The sequence below is a fragment of the Sinocyclocheilus grahami genome, unplaced genomic scaffold, assembly GCF_001515645.1.
Source record: "Sinocyclocheilus grahami isolate Dianchi unplaced genomic scaffold, SAMN03320097.WGS_v1.1 scaffold461.1, whole genome shotgun sequence".
In the NCBI taxonomy this organism is placed as follows: domain Eukaryota; kingdom Metazoa; phylum Chordata; class Actinopteri; order Cypriniformes; family Cyprinidae; genus Sinocyclocheilus; species Sinocyclocheilus grahami.
The window spans coordinates 159156-175491 of NW_015505640.1; the positions used below are offsets into that span (position 1 = coordinate 159156).

Below are 16336 nucleotides of genomic sequence, written 5' to 3' on the forward strand. Positions count from 1 at the left end.
AGTGGCTTGCATTTTATCAAAATGTGAATTAACATGTTCATCTTAATCTCATGGTTGTACTGGTCTGTCTGGTTTGGACTGGTGATTTTTCATTTTATGGAATGTGTGCACCTAATAACGGAAGTCACATGTTCTATATATATATATGTGTGTGTGTGTGTGTGTGAGACCCTGAACCACAAAACCAGTCATAAGTTGCACGGGTATATTTGTAGCAATAACCAAAAATACATTGTATGGGTCTAAATGATCAATTTTTTTATGCCAAAAATCATTAGGATATTAAGTAAACTATATATATATATGTGTGTGTGTGTGTGTGTGAGACCCTGAACCACAAAACCAGTCATAAGTTGCACGGGTATATTTGTAGCAATAACCAAAAATACATTGTATGGGTCTAAATGATCAATTTTTTTATGCCAAAAATCATTAGGATATTAAGTAAAGATCATGTTCCATGAAGATATTTTGTAAATTTCCTACCGTAAATATATCAAAAAATTTATTATTAGTAAAATGCATTGCTAAGGACTTCATTTGGACAACTTTAAAGGCGATTTTCTCCATTTTTTTTTTTTTTTTTTGCACCCTCAGATTCCAGATTTTCAAATAGTTGTATATCGGCCAAATATTGTCCTATCTTACGCTTTCCATTGGTGTATGGTTAACTTATTCATTCAGCTCTCAGATGTTGTATAAATCTCAATTTAAAAAAATGTATGACTGGTTCTGTGGTCCAGGGTCACACACACATAGATTTATATATACATATATCAGATGTATTGTAATAGTATATAGATTAACCTTTTAAACCTATTTTACATTGTACTTGTGTAAAACAGTATGACTAATGTAAATAAGTGGTAGTGTTGGTTAGCCTAACCCCCTGGATCAAATTGCCATGCCCATGTAACTAGTTCTGGAGTGGCTCTGTAGAGAGTGTTTTTGTTGCAAAGTAACATGTATTTTCTGTTTTTCTTTTCTTCACACCAACAGGTGTAACACGAAAGGATTTTTCAGCAAGTCTTCTGACTTTGGATTTACAACCACAAGGGATTTTTTCTTTCTGACAAAAGGGAAAAGGAATGAATAGCCAGTCTGATCTTTGAGGAGTTACATCAGTCCCATATCCTGTTTGGTGTAATGTACTAATGGCTGGCTTTTGTTTGTGGATGCGTATTGTTCGCTCTTAAAAGAAAAGGAATGTATTCATGGATCACACCTTAATGAAACAACTTATTTCACCATGGTGAAACTGGCCAATCCCCTGTACATAGAGTGGATTCTTGAGGCTATTCAGAAGATCAAAAGGCAGAAGCAGCGGCCTTCCGAGGAGCGGATTTGCCATGCTGTCTCAACCTCACATGGACTAGACAAGGGCGTCGTACTCCAGCAGCTGGAGCTCTCTGTGAAGGATGGGTCCATCCTTAAGGTTACCAGCAAAGGATGCGCTTCATACAAAGACCCGGATAACCCTGGAAGGATTGGGCCTTTCAAGCTGGGAGGCTCTGGCCTGGTCTCGCTTGGATCTGTGATACCTGCAGGAGATCTGCGTCATGTTGATTGGAATAAAATCCTTAGGAGGGCTATCGAAGGTCTGGGCGTCCCGGCTGGCTCCTCTCTAAGGAACATCGAGAGATTCCTTAGAAGCCAGGGTGACCTGGTGAATGTTGTGGCGAACCCCAGGTTTCAGCAGAGGCTGAGGCTAGCTGCTAAACGAGCGGTTAACAATGGGCGGCTGCTCAAGGATGGGCCACTCTACAGGATGAACAGTGGTGGGCTGGGAGGCAAAGCTTGCTTCAGGAGCATGGGGGTCTTTGGTGTCGACCTCCCACCTGTGACACTACTCCCTCATGAGAGAGACCAGGTACTTTTTGTACTTTTTGTATCCAGTCAGGCTCTGTGTGCTTGTCTGAAAAGCTGTGAATGTAATAACTTGTTTTATTGTTTGTGCAAATGCAAAGTCGCACAAATTATTTAAAGCTATCTTACAAGGTTTTAACCATAAAAAGCCTTGGGAACTTACGGTCGTTTAGGAATCTCTTCATTCACTACCAAGCAGATTTGTGACTTTTTTTTTCCAAACAGTTTAGCTTGTTAGCGTCGACTGTTGTTTTAAGACCTCAGCAGAGTGTCAAAATCTAGTGAACACAACAAGTGTCAGGAACAGAAATACTCCCTCTCCAGAAATACTCATATGTTGACATGCGTACCAGAGCCACCAGTGTCATTTAGAGGTTGTAACATCTAGGAAGTCAGTAGTTTAGGTCCAGTGTTTGTAGCTTTTCAGGGCTTAACTATACAAAAGGGGCTTTGTTGTCCTAAATTGTTGAAATATCTTGAAACCATAGCCTAACTCATTGTTTTGGTAAAGGGTTTCTTCACTATTCGCCCCAAACCGCTTTGTCATCCACATGAGTGAACTTGGGATTGATTTTAACATTGTGTGATTGAAATGTTTTGTGAAAAATGAGTAGACCATGTTTTTATTCTTAAATCATCTTTGGTTTTCTCCAAGATCGTTTTCTAAATGAGGGCATGATGCGCTACAGATGTTGGAGTAGCTGTGCGCTTATTGAACTGACAAAAAAAATTTCCCCCTTTTTTTTTGTGAGTTACTGTGTTTGTGTGTTGTCCTGAAGCTTCATCATCCAGACCTTGCTGGTACGATTTCCATATTTAAAAATCTTAAGTCAACACGAAACAACATTTGCAACCCATTCTACATCTGCAGTGTAAAACATTTTAAGTGTATTTAATCAGTGAAAATGTCGGCTGTGAACTAAATGTATCATTTAGAAAATGTTTGGATTGTGAAATGTGCCTATTCATAGTTTTCATGTGATGTGACGTCACACCCTCACAGGAATGCCCACATGGAGGGCAAAACAAGGCTTTCCTGCACTGACCGCCAGTTATTTTTACGAGGCTTGCATTTAGCAGTAATGTAAGACAGTGATATCTAAAGGCCAAATTCAGTATATAAGGTTATTTTGATGATGCAGACTTTATACAGGCAAGCAGATGAACCCAGAATATGGGAACGCAATTCTCGGAGTTTAGTTAACCTTGCTGGTACGATTTCCATATTTAAAAATCTTAAGTCAACACGAAACAACATTTGCAACCCATTCTACATCTGCAGTGTAAAACATTTTAAGTGTATTTAATCAGTGAAAATGTCGGCTGTGAACTAAATGTATCATTTAGAAAATGTTTGGATTGTGAAATGTGCCTATTCATAGTTTTCATGTGATGTGACGTCACACCCTCACAGGAATGCCCACATGGAGGGCAAAACAAGGCTTTCCTGCACTGACCGCCAGTTATTTTTACGAGGCTTGCATTTAGCAGTAATGTAAGACAGTGATATCTAAAGGCCAAATTCAGTATATAAGGTTATTTGATGATGCAGACTTTATACAGGCAAGCAGATGAACCCAGAATATGGGAACGCAATTCTCGGAGTTTAGTTTAATATGAAATGTTTTCCCATAGAAATCCATTATAAAGAAAACACTTAACCATTTAGCCCAATGCATTCATGTTCCGGGCTCATTTGCTTGCCTGTATAAAGCATGCATCATCAATAAGGTGTGTACTAGGGCTGAACGATTAATTGCATTTGCGATAATATCGCGATATGAAATAAAGCAATTTTTCAATCGCAGAGGCTGCAATTAAACGATCACGTAACACGCGAAAGTAAAGAGGTGTGTTCAGGTGCTGGTCATTTAAAAGCTAAATGCTGAAAATATGATGAGGCATATCTTGCTCTCGGCTTCTCTCACTGTATCTATACCAGACACTACAGTTGTGGCGCCGCAAGTCTACACTGGACGCGACAAAGCGACCATTGCAAATCATTTTAACAGCTCTACACTGGACGCAGCAAAGCGACCGTTGCAAATCATTTTAACTTTGTGTCAGTACGTCATAAATAGAACGAGGCATCAGTTTAAAGTCGGGTTTTGTCGTGTCGCGTCGCATCCAGTGTACACAGCGTCACTGATTATAATGGTTCTACTGTATTTTGCCGCTCGCGTCCAGTGTAGAGCGTGTTTAATGTCGTTGGTGAGAAGGAAAGCCTGTGTGTGCCCTATGTCTTAGCGGACAGCATGAAGCCCACAAAAAATAAATAAATCTGATTATAATGGTTCTACTGTATTTTGCCGCTCGCGTCCGGTGTAGACCGTGTTTAATGTCGTTGGTGAGAAGGAAAGCCTGTGTGTGCCCTATGCCTTAGCGGACAGCATGAAGCCCACAAAAAATAAATAAATAACAGCGAGAGAATAATAATAATAAAAAGTTATTCTCTCTATGCTATTTTTCAATGTTTCAAGTGATGCAGGTGTTTTTTTTCCCTGTAGGTTTTTTTAATTAAAAAAGTATAAATTTTTCATAATGTTTAGTGAAATTATTTGGTAGTCTGAGGTGGGATGGGGATTCGGGAAAGGGGTGCAGTTTTTTTTGTTTTGTTTTTTTTTGTTGTTTTTTTTTGTTTAAAGGGGGGCGCAACCAAAAAAGTTTGAGAGCCACTGGTCTAAAGTTAACAGACAGTGTTTAAAAAGTGCAGTGCACATGTTTATTACAGTGACTTTGAATTACCTAAAGTAGTGTGGTAAAGCAACAGATTTGTTTTTGTTTTTATATTTCTGCAATCTACTTTAGTTTGTGATTTGTTACTGACTTTCATATTAATGTTTACACCAGGCTATTTAAACATAACTATTACATGCTTACAAGGTTGGAAGTTCAACAAATCAGTCAGTGTACTGTGATTGTAGTTGTTAAATAAAAATGTCATTCATATAAATTCATGCATCACCTAATTTCATCCTGGCCTACAGAAAAGAACATTTATGTTTAATCTATCTAATAGTGTGTTGGGCATACTATACAATGATTTATAGTTTGTCTTTTGTTGAATAATACAGAACATAAAGAGCTTTAAAAAAATAATTGCATATTAAATCGCAATATTGGTAAAAAAAAATCGCAATTAGATTATTTTCCAAAATCATTCAGCCCTAGTGTGTACTGAATTTGATCTTTTAATATCACTGTTTTAAAGGCACTTTAAGTGATTTCACATTAAATGATTCCAACTAGAATGTACTGCTGATTTTAGTGATTGAAATATTGCGGCGGGTGCTTTATATGGATTGCTAATGGCCAAAACTTGCATTTTGTTCACACATCTTTTATTCTTTTGAGGGGTGAAAATTACCAAGATAGAAAATTGACGGGCTTGTGCTGCAGTTCTATGGCTGTTTTGCCCGCCAGGTCTCCGAGCCGGTCACGTGACTGAAAACTATGAATTACGTGCCCGAATGAAGCTAGTTGGAGGAGATGGGTTGATTCGAAGTAAGAGTTTTGTGACGTCAGCTGAAAAGTTTCAGAGGCTGAGCAAGTGATGAAACATTACTAAGATACACAGTTTTTTTTTATCTTGACTTGGAATAATGTGCAGTGATTAATCATTTAACAAGACTATGATTGTGTAGTAAATGAGTTTATTTTTGATTTTATGGTGACTTAACTAGGGATGGGCGATATGGGCTTTAAAATATATCACGATAATTTCTGATATTTATTGCGATAACGATATCAAGGACGATAATTTAGGGAATCCTGTTTCTAATAAGACTGAACAACTTTTATATTTAAACTGAGCCTTTAAATATCTAAGACTTATTATTGCAGATATAGAGTGACAAGTGATATTAATATCATTGTATGTAGTCTGCTATACTGTTATAAAGAGCTCATTGAATTACAAGCGTCATAATTTTGGCCATAAATATTAGCATCTGCACCTAATTGCATTATTTTTGCTTAGTTTGGGCCTCAGCATTTTTTCCCCTTTTTCAGCGTGAGCTTCATTTTCTCACTATAGCATACTATGAGCCATAAAAAGCTGATGTATTAATTATGAAAGTGTTTCGTTGTTTTCTTTGCTTTTTTATTTTGTCAAAATGTTCAATAAACTAGATTTAAAAAAAAAAAAAGTTTTTTCATAATTTTATAATTATTTCATAATTGTAGGCTTTACAGGGTTAAATATACTTTCTCTTCTCATCATACCTTTCACGTTCATATATTACATGGTCTACTGTGTCTACAAGCCATATAGTCTAGTTATTATTTATACTATATAGTTATTTTGGTCACACTTTAGTTTAGTGGGCATTTCTCATTAATTATATTGACTATGACTTTTGCCCCAATAAACTCCTAATTAGCTCTTTTTGCATCTAACATTTTATTTTACATAAATGGGGGGGATTTCTCAATTTCTCAAGAGCAGTTTTTGAAGGGGACACAAATAATACAGCTAAAATTGTACTTGTAAGGATACGTATACTTAGAGCAGTGGTCACCAACTTTTTTAGGCCCAAGATCCCTGACCTCGGCCTTTATGAAAGACAAGATCTACCTATTGAAGAATTGATAGAAAAAGACATCCCAGATTGTACTTCAAATTTGAGGCCTTTTACTTAGTATTTTAATTAGTGATGCACCGATCATAGCGGATTCAGAACAATGATACTAATTTTTAAGCAAATTTATTTATTAACAATTTGGTTTATAACAAACAAACTGGCTTTAAACAAAAATATCTAGCCATTTGAAATGAGAGGCAACCACTGCATTTTAATCATGATCTGCATGGGCAGTTGTTTTTGATTTGATTTAGATTCATTTCAGGATTTAAAACAAAAACAGAATGGTCTGACTTTAGGTGTTATTTATTTGCTATATAAAACATCTGCACGAAACAAAAACCGCAGGTCTGAATGAGACGCACTCTCTGACAGCAGGTGGCGCTTATGAACAGGGTTGCCAGGTTTTCGCAATAGAACTAGTCCAATCGCGTTTCGAGGATGATTCCCCTGTGAAAATCGCATTCCGGGGGTAAAATTCAAGTTTTTCGTCGGGGATCTTCAAGTAAAATTCACATTCCAGGGACTAAATATCACGTTATTGGGGTCGCTTCAACCCGCGGACATGAACAACAACCCACGGCAACAGTGTTAAGTAGCCAAATTCCGCGTGAAAACCGCGGACTTGGCAACACTGCATATGAACCGACCGCACTATAGCACATCCTTGGTTACCGCTGTAAACATAGCAGAGTTGCACTTTATAAGGAGAAGAAAATGCCATTGCCATCGAAACTTTTCTCAAGACAGTACCCTTCAGTGATGCATCGCGATCGACGGGTTGGCGACCACTGCTTTAGAGAAAAGTATTATCTTTCCTATTTTTACCCAAAATAGGGTGTTGTGAGCATTACTGAGTACACACGTAATGTAATGACTGTTTAATTCATACTGGAAGCTGGAGGGCGCCCTTGCGCAGAAACTCCACATATGCATTGAAGTAATGCTCCAGGAAGAAGTATCCAGTGATCGCTGTAGCTGAATAAAACACAGATAGAGACATTTTAACTCAAGACAACAAACATTCGATTGCACAAAATATATGGTATCTGTGTTCTTCAAGCAATCTTGGGTATTTTTATAAGAATAAAGTATATTTATAATGCAATGCTAATCGACATAGCCTTTATCACTGTATATAATGCTATAAAATAGTATGATTTCTGCCTTATTCTGTGATACGAAACCACGTCTGATCACAAAGATAAGTTATTTTAAACACTCGACTGTTATGAAGTTAATATGGAGAAAAAGCATGTCAATAAATTAAAATATCTTTGTTGGACAACAGGTTTGTAAACGACTCATACACATGTAAAACGGTGTCGCACACGTGCTACTGTAGTACATTTACTCAAGGCTCAGACCGATTTTTGTCGCACTGTACAGCCCTATCCAAACCTGTTCCAGATTGTAGAAGGAGCTGCTCAATTTCACGTCCGCCTTCCTTCACGTCACCCCAGACAGTCGCACACAGAAATGTGTCAACAACTAGACTTTATCGTTATTATCGCGGGATGACGAATTCTTATCGTGTGGAGAATTTTTGCCGGTATATCGCAAACGATAAGATATCGCCCATCCCTAGACTTAACTTGCAAGCTTAATGATGGAGAGCCCTACATTATTATTCTAGGCAGATTTTGAGCTCTGTTGTGAGTGCCACTATTTGAAGATTGTGAAATGTTGACAGCCCATTATAACCTAATTATTATTATAGGGATTATTACAGAATCCTACATATTTCCCTCCTCTGGTGTCCTGGGTTTTTGGTTTGCTTTCAACTGGGGCTCAAGCTTGTATGGCCTTTTCCCTCTGTAGCTCTCGTGGTACTGTAATACCACCAGTATAGAGTAGCGCGGGTGCTGCGTGGAGTTCTGATCATATGAAGATGTCTGTTCATACTAACGTTACACGACCGAAAGTGCGTGTTATGTGAAGAGTAACACTATTATTGCCCATTTTAAATGGGAATGCTGTGTCATCTGTGGAATGTTTCTTTTGCAAACATTCCCAATCACATATTTGTCACAATATTCATCAGGGTGTAGTCACCAGCCAGCACATATTTGTGCTCACACTGACATGAGAATGTGTCCTTGTGTTTTTTCTGAACTCCTTTTTAATGGTTAAATTAAATTGTATTAATCAAAAAGCATGTCTAATTAATTAAAATCATAACAATTTAACATCAATTTATTAAAAGTTTAACAAAAATTACATGGCCTTATGAAATGTTTTATTTTTTTCCAAATTCTGATTTAGCATGTCTAATTATTTGAAAGCATAAAAACAAGTTTAATTTATTCTTACAATAGCCTTATGATTTTTTGCTCAGAAATTCTGTGTTGTGTATTTACATTTTTAAGGCATAAAATGTTCATTTAATCTATCTTTTAAGTAATGACAATTAAACAAATTAAATTTTTTGGAAAATAAAGGTCATTTAATATTACAATTAAAACATTGAAGAAATATTGTATGATTATTCCTTAAAAATAAGGTTTTAATAATTTTAGTAGTAGTAGCAGACTATTACGTACATTCTACTGAACAATAGTAATATATTTCTGCCGCAATGCCTTCAAGTTAAACCAAACTTATATTTTGACGGGTTGCCGTGAAGACCTTTACATTTCTGTGTATATGATATGAGGCTAGTTTTACTCAAATTAAATGGTCAAATGCTCATGAAGTGACTCTCAGAGCAGTTCTGGAGATGTTGTTCATGTATTTATGTCCTCATTTAGTGAGACAGCAGACGTTAATATCACCAGAAGCGTCACACGCGCTTCAGTACAAGTAGTAAACAAAACCGTGCGTCTGCGCCCATTCATAAACACAGACACGAAGAATTCATATTTAAATAGTCGTTTTGCGGCTTAATATTTACAAATACCAGTGGGAGTGTGCTCACTTGTGTGTGTGTGTGCGCACGCGCTTCGGGGCGGAACTCCGCTGTGCGTGATACAGAGAGCGCGACCATAACATAGAGCCCGAAATGACATGCCGTCGTGTAAATAACATAAGAAGGCTATTTAGTTTGTTTAATAAAAGAACAAGGTATAGACCTGTTCTATCGGAAAGGTAACTTTAAATGACTTCTGTTGTGATCTGGCGCTATAGAGAAAATATAATTAAATCAAATTTAAATTAAAAAAATAACTTGACCTTCGACTAGAAGAGGTGCGGCGCAGATCGATCATCCGCGAGAGCGATTCGAAAGCGTACTGAGCAGTCTGCTCTCTTTAGCTCTCGTGGTACTGTAATACCACCAGTATAGAGTAGCGTGGGAGCTGCGTGGAGTTCTGATCATATGAAGATGTCTGTTCATACTAACGTTACACAACCGAAAGTGCGTGTTATGTGACCATTCATGCAAACTGTAGCATCATGCTACATAAGACAATAAATAAGATTTATATTCCGCTTTTACTCAAAACTCACTTTAAACCACCATCGAGTGTTTGTAATAACTTCCGATTGCCATCTAAAAGGGCCGGATTTATGCATTGCTCAAGACATTGAGCAAATAAATATAACAAACAAAAGGGTAAAAAATGACACACTATTTCCATGTCTTCCACCTTTTTTATGTAGGCTACGGAAATCACGCTTTCTTTCTCCCACTCTCTCTTAATGATGTCTTGATGTGTGGTTGCGACTCCAGGCCGTTAAAATTATTAGAGAAATAATGCACTCCCGGAGGTGGTTATGTGGCCACGACTATATGCTATGGTCTTTCTCAGTTCTCAAACAAATTAAGAACTATTGGATTTTTATTGACTGAGTGCAAGTGCTTATTCCGATAGAAAACACTGTATCGTATCGATTTCCACTGATTAAGAAATATTTTTGTTTGCTTTGGTGGTAATATTAGGTCTATTATATTAATAGGGAAGGGGGCCCAAAAATGCCATCTAATGTGTGTTTTGGCCATGTAATGTTGCTGAAATTAAATGTTATTACCTCCGAGTCAGAGCAGCGATCATGGAAGAGAGAACACAAGCAGATAGTGCTGGAAGCTGCTAATGCTCATCAGTAAATCAGTGGAAAATAAATAGAAATCATGATTCTGTCTGAGCTATGCGTTTAAAACGAACACTAACTAGTGTAAATGTAGCCTAACAGATGTGTAAACCGAAGACTATTTGAGCTTTATTAAAACTATTTTGCACTGATTTATTGTGTTGGTTACATTTTGTTCCTTTGTGCAGTGGATCAGGAGTCTTTGAGTTTGTATAAACGTCAACAAGTTGAAAAATAAAACCAAAGTTTTTTTTTAGATAATGTAATCTTGTTAAAATTGATTTCATAAAATTGGTATCGAAAAAAGTATCGTTCAGGAAACGGTATCGATATCGAAAAATTTTGAACGATACCCAGCCCTAATACACCAGTCGTGGCATTGCAGATTGACTTTTCCAGAATTCATGTATAGCATTTGTTCAGTTCGGGCTACACATAGCTCTCTATCATCTCACATAGTTTAGACACAAAGCAGCTATAGTTTGTAGACCAATGAAAATGTAAAATGTTTCATTATCACTTAAGGTCCATGCTTGGTGGCTCTCTCTTTTCCTGCAGTGGTCAACGAACAATCGGAGGCCATTTGGTAATCAAATCTTGGAGCACATTCCCTTGTCCACTCTTTGAGTTGCTCTTAGAAAGCTAAAGCTTTTGGTTTCCATGCATGGGGGCTTGACTGTTGCTAAGCAATGTGCTTCATTGACCCTAGGACATGATAGCATGGTGCCAGTCTTTTTTCACAATCACGGAGACGGTCTGCCGTCTTGCAGATGGTTCAGGGGGACTGCAGTGGTGGGCTGGCTGCTGATTAGCTCAATGCGTTAAAAGGGCTCTTTTGTTGTTAATTGTGTGCTTGGGGACTGGTCAGTCTGCAGCTGCTCCAGGCCTCTTTATCATATTCTGCGAGGGGTTAAATTATGAGAAAAGAGAGGGCCAAATCCGGCTTTCTTTTGTCCCATTAGCTGGCAGGATTAGATTTTGCATTGAAGGTGTATTAGATCTCATGGCTGGCCTCTCTTTTTGACGTTCTTGTATTTCTTGCTTGGTTTAAAAGATGATAATTCAATGAAGGTCTGCTAAAGCTTCAGTAATGGTGTTGAAACTGTACTAGACTGCTGTTTACCAGCTGTGGCTGATGCAATTTGCTCACTTTCTAGAAATTTCATTATGGTCTTAGCTGTGCATTTTACTGGAGTCTTTCTAAGAAACTGCAGAATATTGCCTTAAGTTTAGTTGTAACCAAAAGTACATGAATAACATAAGATTAATCAAATAGTCCAGTTAGAACCATAGAGGGGTGATTCCTAACCAGGGGTGGTCTTGTAAACATTTCAGTTTTACTTTGATAAACCTAAGCAACAAGGTCTGTTAATAGATTCATATAATTAATAGGGATTCATTATATTTTTTCAGTTACTTTTACAAATACCCACCATAGTGCTTTCTATTTATTTTTTTTCTATTAACATTTTATGTACATGCAACTCAATACAGATTTGCAATAAATATTAAATATTTAATCAAAATGCTTGCTGCTAAAAGGATTACATTCCTGATTGGTGTCTAAGAGGTATATCACCAAAGACATTTTTGCATTTGTATTTGCATTTTTCCACTTAGTCGCAAGTTGATGTTCCTAGTTGTGGCTTTGCTAATAAGGGTTACAAACATAATTTCACTGTCTTCACACCTATTTGGCAGTTGCTGTATTAAGTTGCTCTGCATTTCTAGAAAGTTGTTTGTCTCTGATGGTGTAAACTAGTGTTTACTGATGCGGCTGTAGAAGTACAGAAGACCAAAAATGCTGAGGAAAAACTGCTCTGTGAACTTGCAGTTGGAAAATGACTTGATATGCTTAAGTAAGCTAACCCACATGGGTAAAATGTATTACTGTTCTATTCAGTTTGAGACTGTTTGTTCAGCTCAGTGTGAAGTTTTTTGATGTCATCTCCATCCTCTGTGACTTCTGCTAAATGCTCCTTTCAAAGCAGTACCACTTTCTTTCGATGTATGTGGTATATTTTTAACTGTTCAATCAGCATTATTGTTTGCACAGTAGTCTCAAAGAGCCTGCAGCTTATGTGAAGAAACTAGGGGTGGGCGATTTGAGCTAAAATTCATATGATATTTTACACTGTCCATGCGATATCGATATTATATTGCGATATGTGGGAAAAAATTACAAGCAAATTATTTTAACCTTATATAACTAGAAAAGGCGAGGGATTGGACATAGTCCTGAAAAGTTTTTTTTTTTAATTGTGCCTAGGTTTTCTCAAAAAGTGCAAACGTGCAACACGAGGTAGGCCTGTATGAATTAAATAAAATTAAATATTGTGTATTTGGGTAGACCAGTGGTTCCCAAACTTTTTCTGCCGGGCCCCCCTTTTGTAGAGAAAAATAATTTCAAGGTCCCCCTCACCCTCTCTTTTTATTTTTTTTGGAAAGTCTCTTATTGCTCACCAAGGCTACATTTATTTATTAAAAATACAGTAAACATTTAATATTTTCACTTTAATCTGTTAACCTGGACGCCGGCGCACTGAACGCTCTTTGTTTGCATGTGTCAATGTTTACGAATAGATTAAATGAAAAGGGACATAATTAATCTTGACAAACTATATATCATTCTAAAGGTCTAAGCCTCAAGCATTGATGATCGATCGCTGTTTTTTAATGGAAAGCTTATAAAGAATGTATTTGCTAAATTTGTGTAAGCAGTACACATCAAAACATGCATAATCAAAATGCAGTACGTACCAGATTCATCGTAATAATGAGTCCTAAACGCATCCACAGATGTAAATCCCAATAACGTTGTAATATGGATGGTAATTCCTTTGTTTATGTCTAATTTCTTCAGGGACAGTTACTGTTTGTATCCGTTATGGATATAACTTACGCTTAAAAAAAACTGCAACTTGGTAGTAAAAAGCAACATGGTTTTGTAGCATACAGTGTCACAAACAGAATGAGAAAAAAAAGTCAAAGATACACTGAATATTGTTTATTTGAATTCTGGCGCTCTCTCGTGATGGCTCATGACGCACGCTGTGACGCCCTGTCATCTGTTGGGGGCGTAACTTAGTGATTGGCTTTTTCAAAAATGTCTCAACAGTTTTCATATATATGTGTGTGTGTTTTGTGGGGAATGTGGCTGTATCTGCATGATTACCATCTGTATGACCGCACATCAGCGTGCGATTGCTGTGTGTATGACCGCTATCTGTGTGAATGGGGTCTATATGAATAGAGTGTGATTATTGACTATATGGCCGGCCATCTGTATAATTACCATCTGTATGACCGGCCATCAGCATGTGATTTCTGACTGTATGAGCAGCTATCAGTGTGAAAGCTGTATGTCTAGCAATCACAGGATGTACTTGGCATACATAGTTAATTTTTTTTAATTAATTTTTTTTTATTACTCAAATTATTCTTATTGTATTTTTCTAGTGCTCAAATAAATCACTTATACGATGTCTAAGATTATCTCCAGAATGAGAAAAAAAAGTCAAAGATACACTGAATATTGTTTATTTGAATTCTGGCGCTCTCTCGTGATGGCTCATGACGCACGCTGTGACGCCCTGTCATCTGTTGGGGGCGTAACTTAGTGATTGGCTTTTTCAAAAATGTCTCAACAGTTTTCATATCTATGTGTGTGTGTGTTTTGTGGGGAATGTGGCTGTATCTGCATGATTACCATCTGTATGACCGCACATCAGCGTGCGATTGCTGTGTGTATGACCGCTATCTGTGTGAATGGGGTCTATATGAATAGAGTGTGATTATTGACTATATGGCCGGCCATCTGTATAATTACCATCTGTATGACCGGCCATCAGCATGTGATTTCTGACTGTATGAGCAGCTATCAGTGTGAAAGCTGTATGTCTAGCAATCACAGGATGTACTTGGCATACATAGTTAATTTTTTTTAATTAATTTTTTTTTATTACTCAAATTATTCTTATTGTATTTTTCTAGTGCTCAAATAAATCACTTATACGATGTCTAAGATTATCTCTATTGTTTTATAATTGAAAAACTATGCAGTGGTATGCTTAATGACTACAATATTTTGTAGAACCCTTCAATACATTTGGTAAATATTTTTCCTCAAACGGGGGTGGGGGCGGGACTAGACATAGTCTCAGAAAAATGGTTGCAGGGATCTAATTTTTCTTGGTATCTTCAGATTTGAAATAGAAACACATGTGACTTTCAACCCATTACTTTTCTGGATTGCTCCAGGACTGATTTCATGTATTTTTATATGAAATAAAAAAAATTCAGTGTGGTACAATTTTTTTTTCAAGGCACTTCAATGTCTATAACTTTTTCTTTTTGAGCATTATCATCTCTGGATGATGGATAGTAAAGCCCAAAGGGTCTTCTTTCCAAAGACACCAAAATTGTGTGTGTAGAACACTGTTGTCAGAAACTGTTACCATTTTAAGTTAGGTAGGTCATTTTCAGCTGTGATTCCCAAAATGGGGGGTGCAGGCTAACAGGTTAAATTATCTATTTGATTGTTTTAACATAGGCATATAGGCTACTGTATTCCTGGATCAAAACTGAAATTTCTGCATCATTACTCCAGTCTTCAGTGTCACATGATACTTCAGAAATCATTCTAATATGCTGATTTGATGCTCTAGAAGCACTTCTCATTATTATCGATGTTGAAAACATTTGTGCTGCTTAATGTTTTTGAGGAAACTACGGCTGCAACTAACGATTATTTTGATAATCGATTAGATGGTCGATTATTTTTCGATTCATCAGATTTCTAAAAAATATTTAAAAAAATTGACAAAAACACACTTTTCCACATTCTGCCCAATGTCCTTCAAACAAACATGCCAACTGAATGCTATGAAAACATACAGTGCTTAACAATTTATTAGACCACTTGCCATCAGAGCCGCATTAAGACCTCACTGGGCCCTGGGGCTATGACTTGCTGCAAGGCCCACAAAAATGATTAATCACTATATATATACTGGTAACCAACCCCCCCAAATAACTATGTGTATTTGAACGTTTAAGCACAAGGTGCGAATCAGGCTGAAACCGTCTTAATGCATGCATTTACCAACAAGAATTCTGCCCCGCTGCTTAATGCCCAAGAATAGTTACAACCATTTGTTTTTAAACCACAATGCCTAAAACGCGTTTAAGCTTGCTTACATTATGACGCGCAAAACGATTGACATTTTTCTACTGGGTTATTTCCCAAACCTTAAGCGAATATATATATATATATATATATATATATGAGTTTGTTCAAACACAAAAAGCCAAATACATCCATCAAGTTAATAATCAAACTAACCTAAAATCTGTGTGAACTATGGCGCTGTTTTTATCTGCTCAGTGTGTCCGATCCACTTGCTCTTTCACAACTTCTACTCCATCATCTTTAGTAAAATTTTACTGACTATGTTTTATCTAAATAATAGCGCTAATAAGCGAGGGCATGCTTCAAACAAACGTGCCAACTGAATGCTATGAAAACATACAGTGCTTAACAATTTATTAGACCACCTGCCATAATAAAGAGAAAACATATTTTAGGAATCTGTCAAAAAATTGTTTAAATCAAAAAATGTTATTGTCATTATTGGGCAAATAAACTTAAACAACTAAATGGTATTCACATAAAAAAGGCCTCCTATGCCCTTCATAACAGCTTGCATTCTTGCTGGCATGGTTTATGTACTTTTTAACTGCAATTGGGTATCTGGAAAAAAAACACTATAAAGCTCTCTGCCTTTCTTTCATAGATAACAGCAACAATTATATTATAGCATTAGAAATAGCCTACTACTGTTACTAAAGAGCTTACG

At 36.8% G+C, this 16336-nt stretch overlaps 1 protein-coding gene across 5 annotated transcripts in view; it reads left to right on the top strand.

Annotated features, from left to right (window-relative positions):
• LOC107552931 (histone acetyltransferase KAT6B-like) overlaps positions 1-16336 on the top strand; it is a 57585-nt gene that overhangs the window by 4752 nt on the left and 36497 nt on the right. For all 5 annotated transcript variants that reach the window (XM_016234971.1, XM_016234966.1, XM_016234969.1 and 2 more), the window contains exon 2: positions 1000-1870. In XM_016234971.1, coding sequence (XP_016090457.1) covers positions 1250-1870 — 621 coding nt within the window. In that variant the 5' untranslated portion in view covers positions 1000-1249. The remainder of the gene's footprint in view (positions 1-999; positions 1871-16336) is intronic.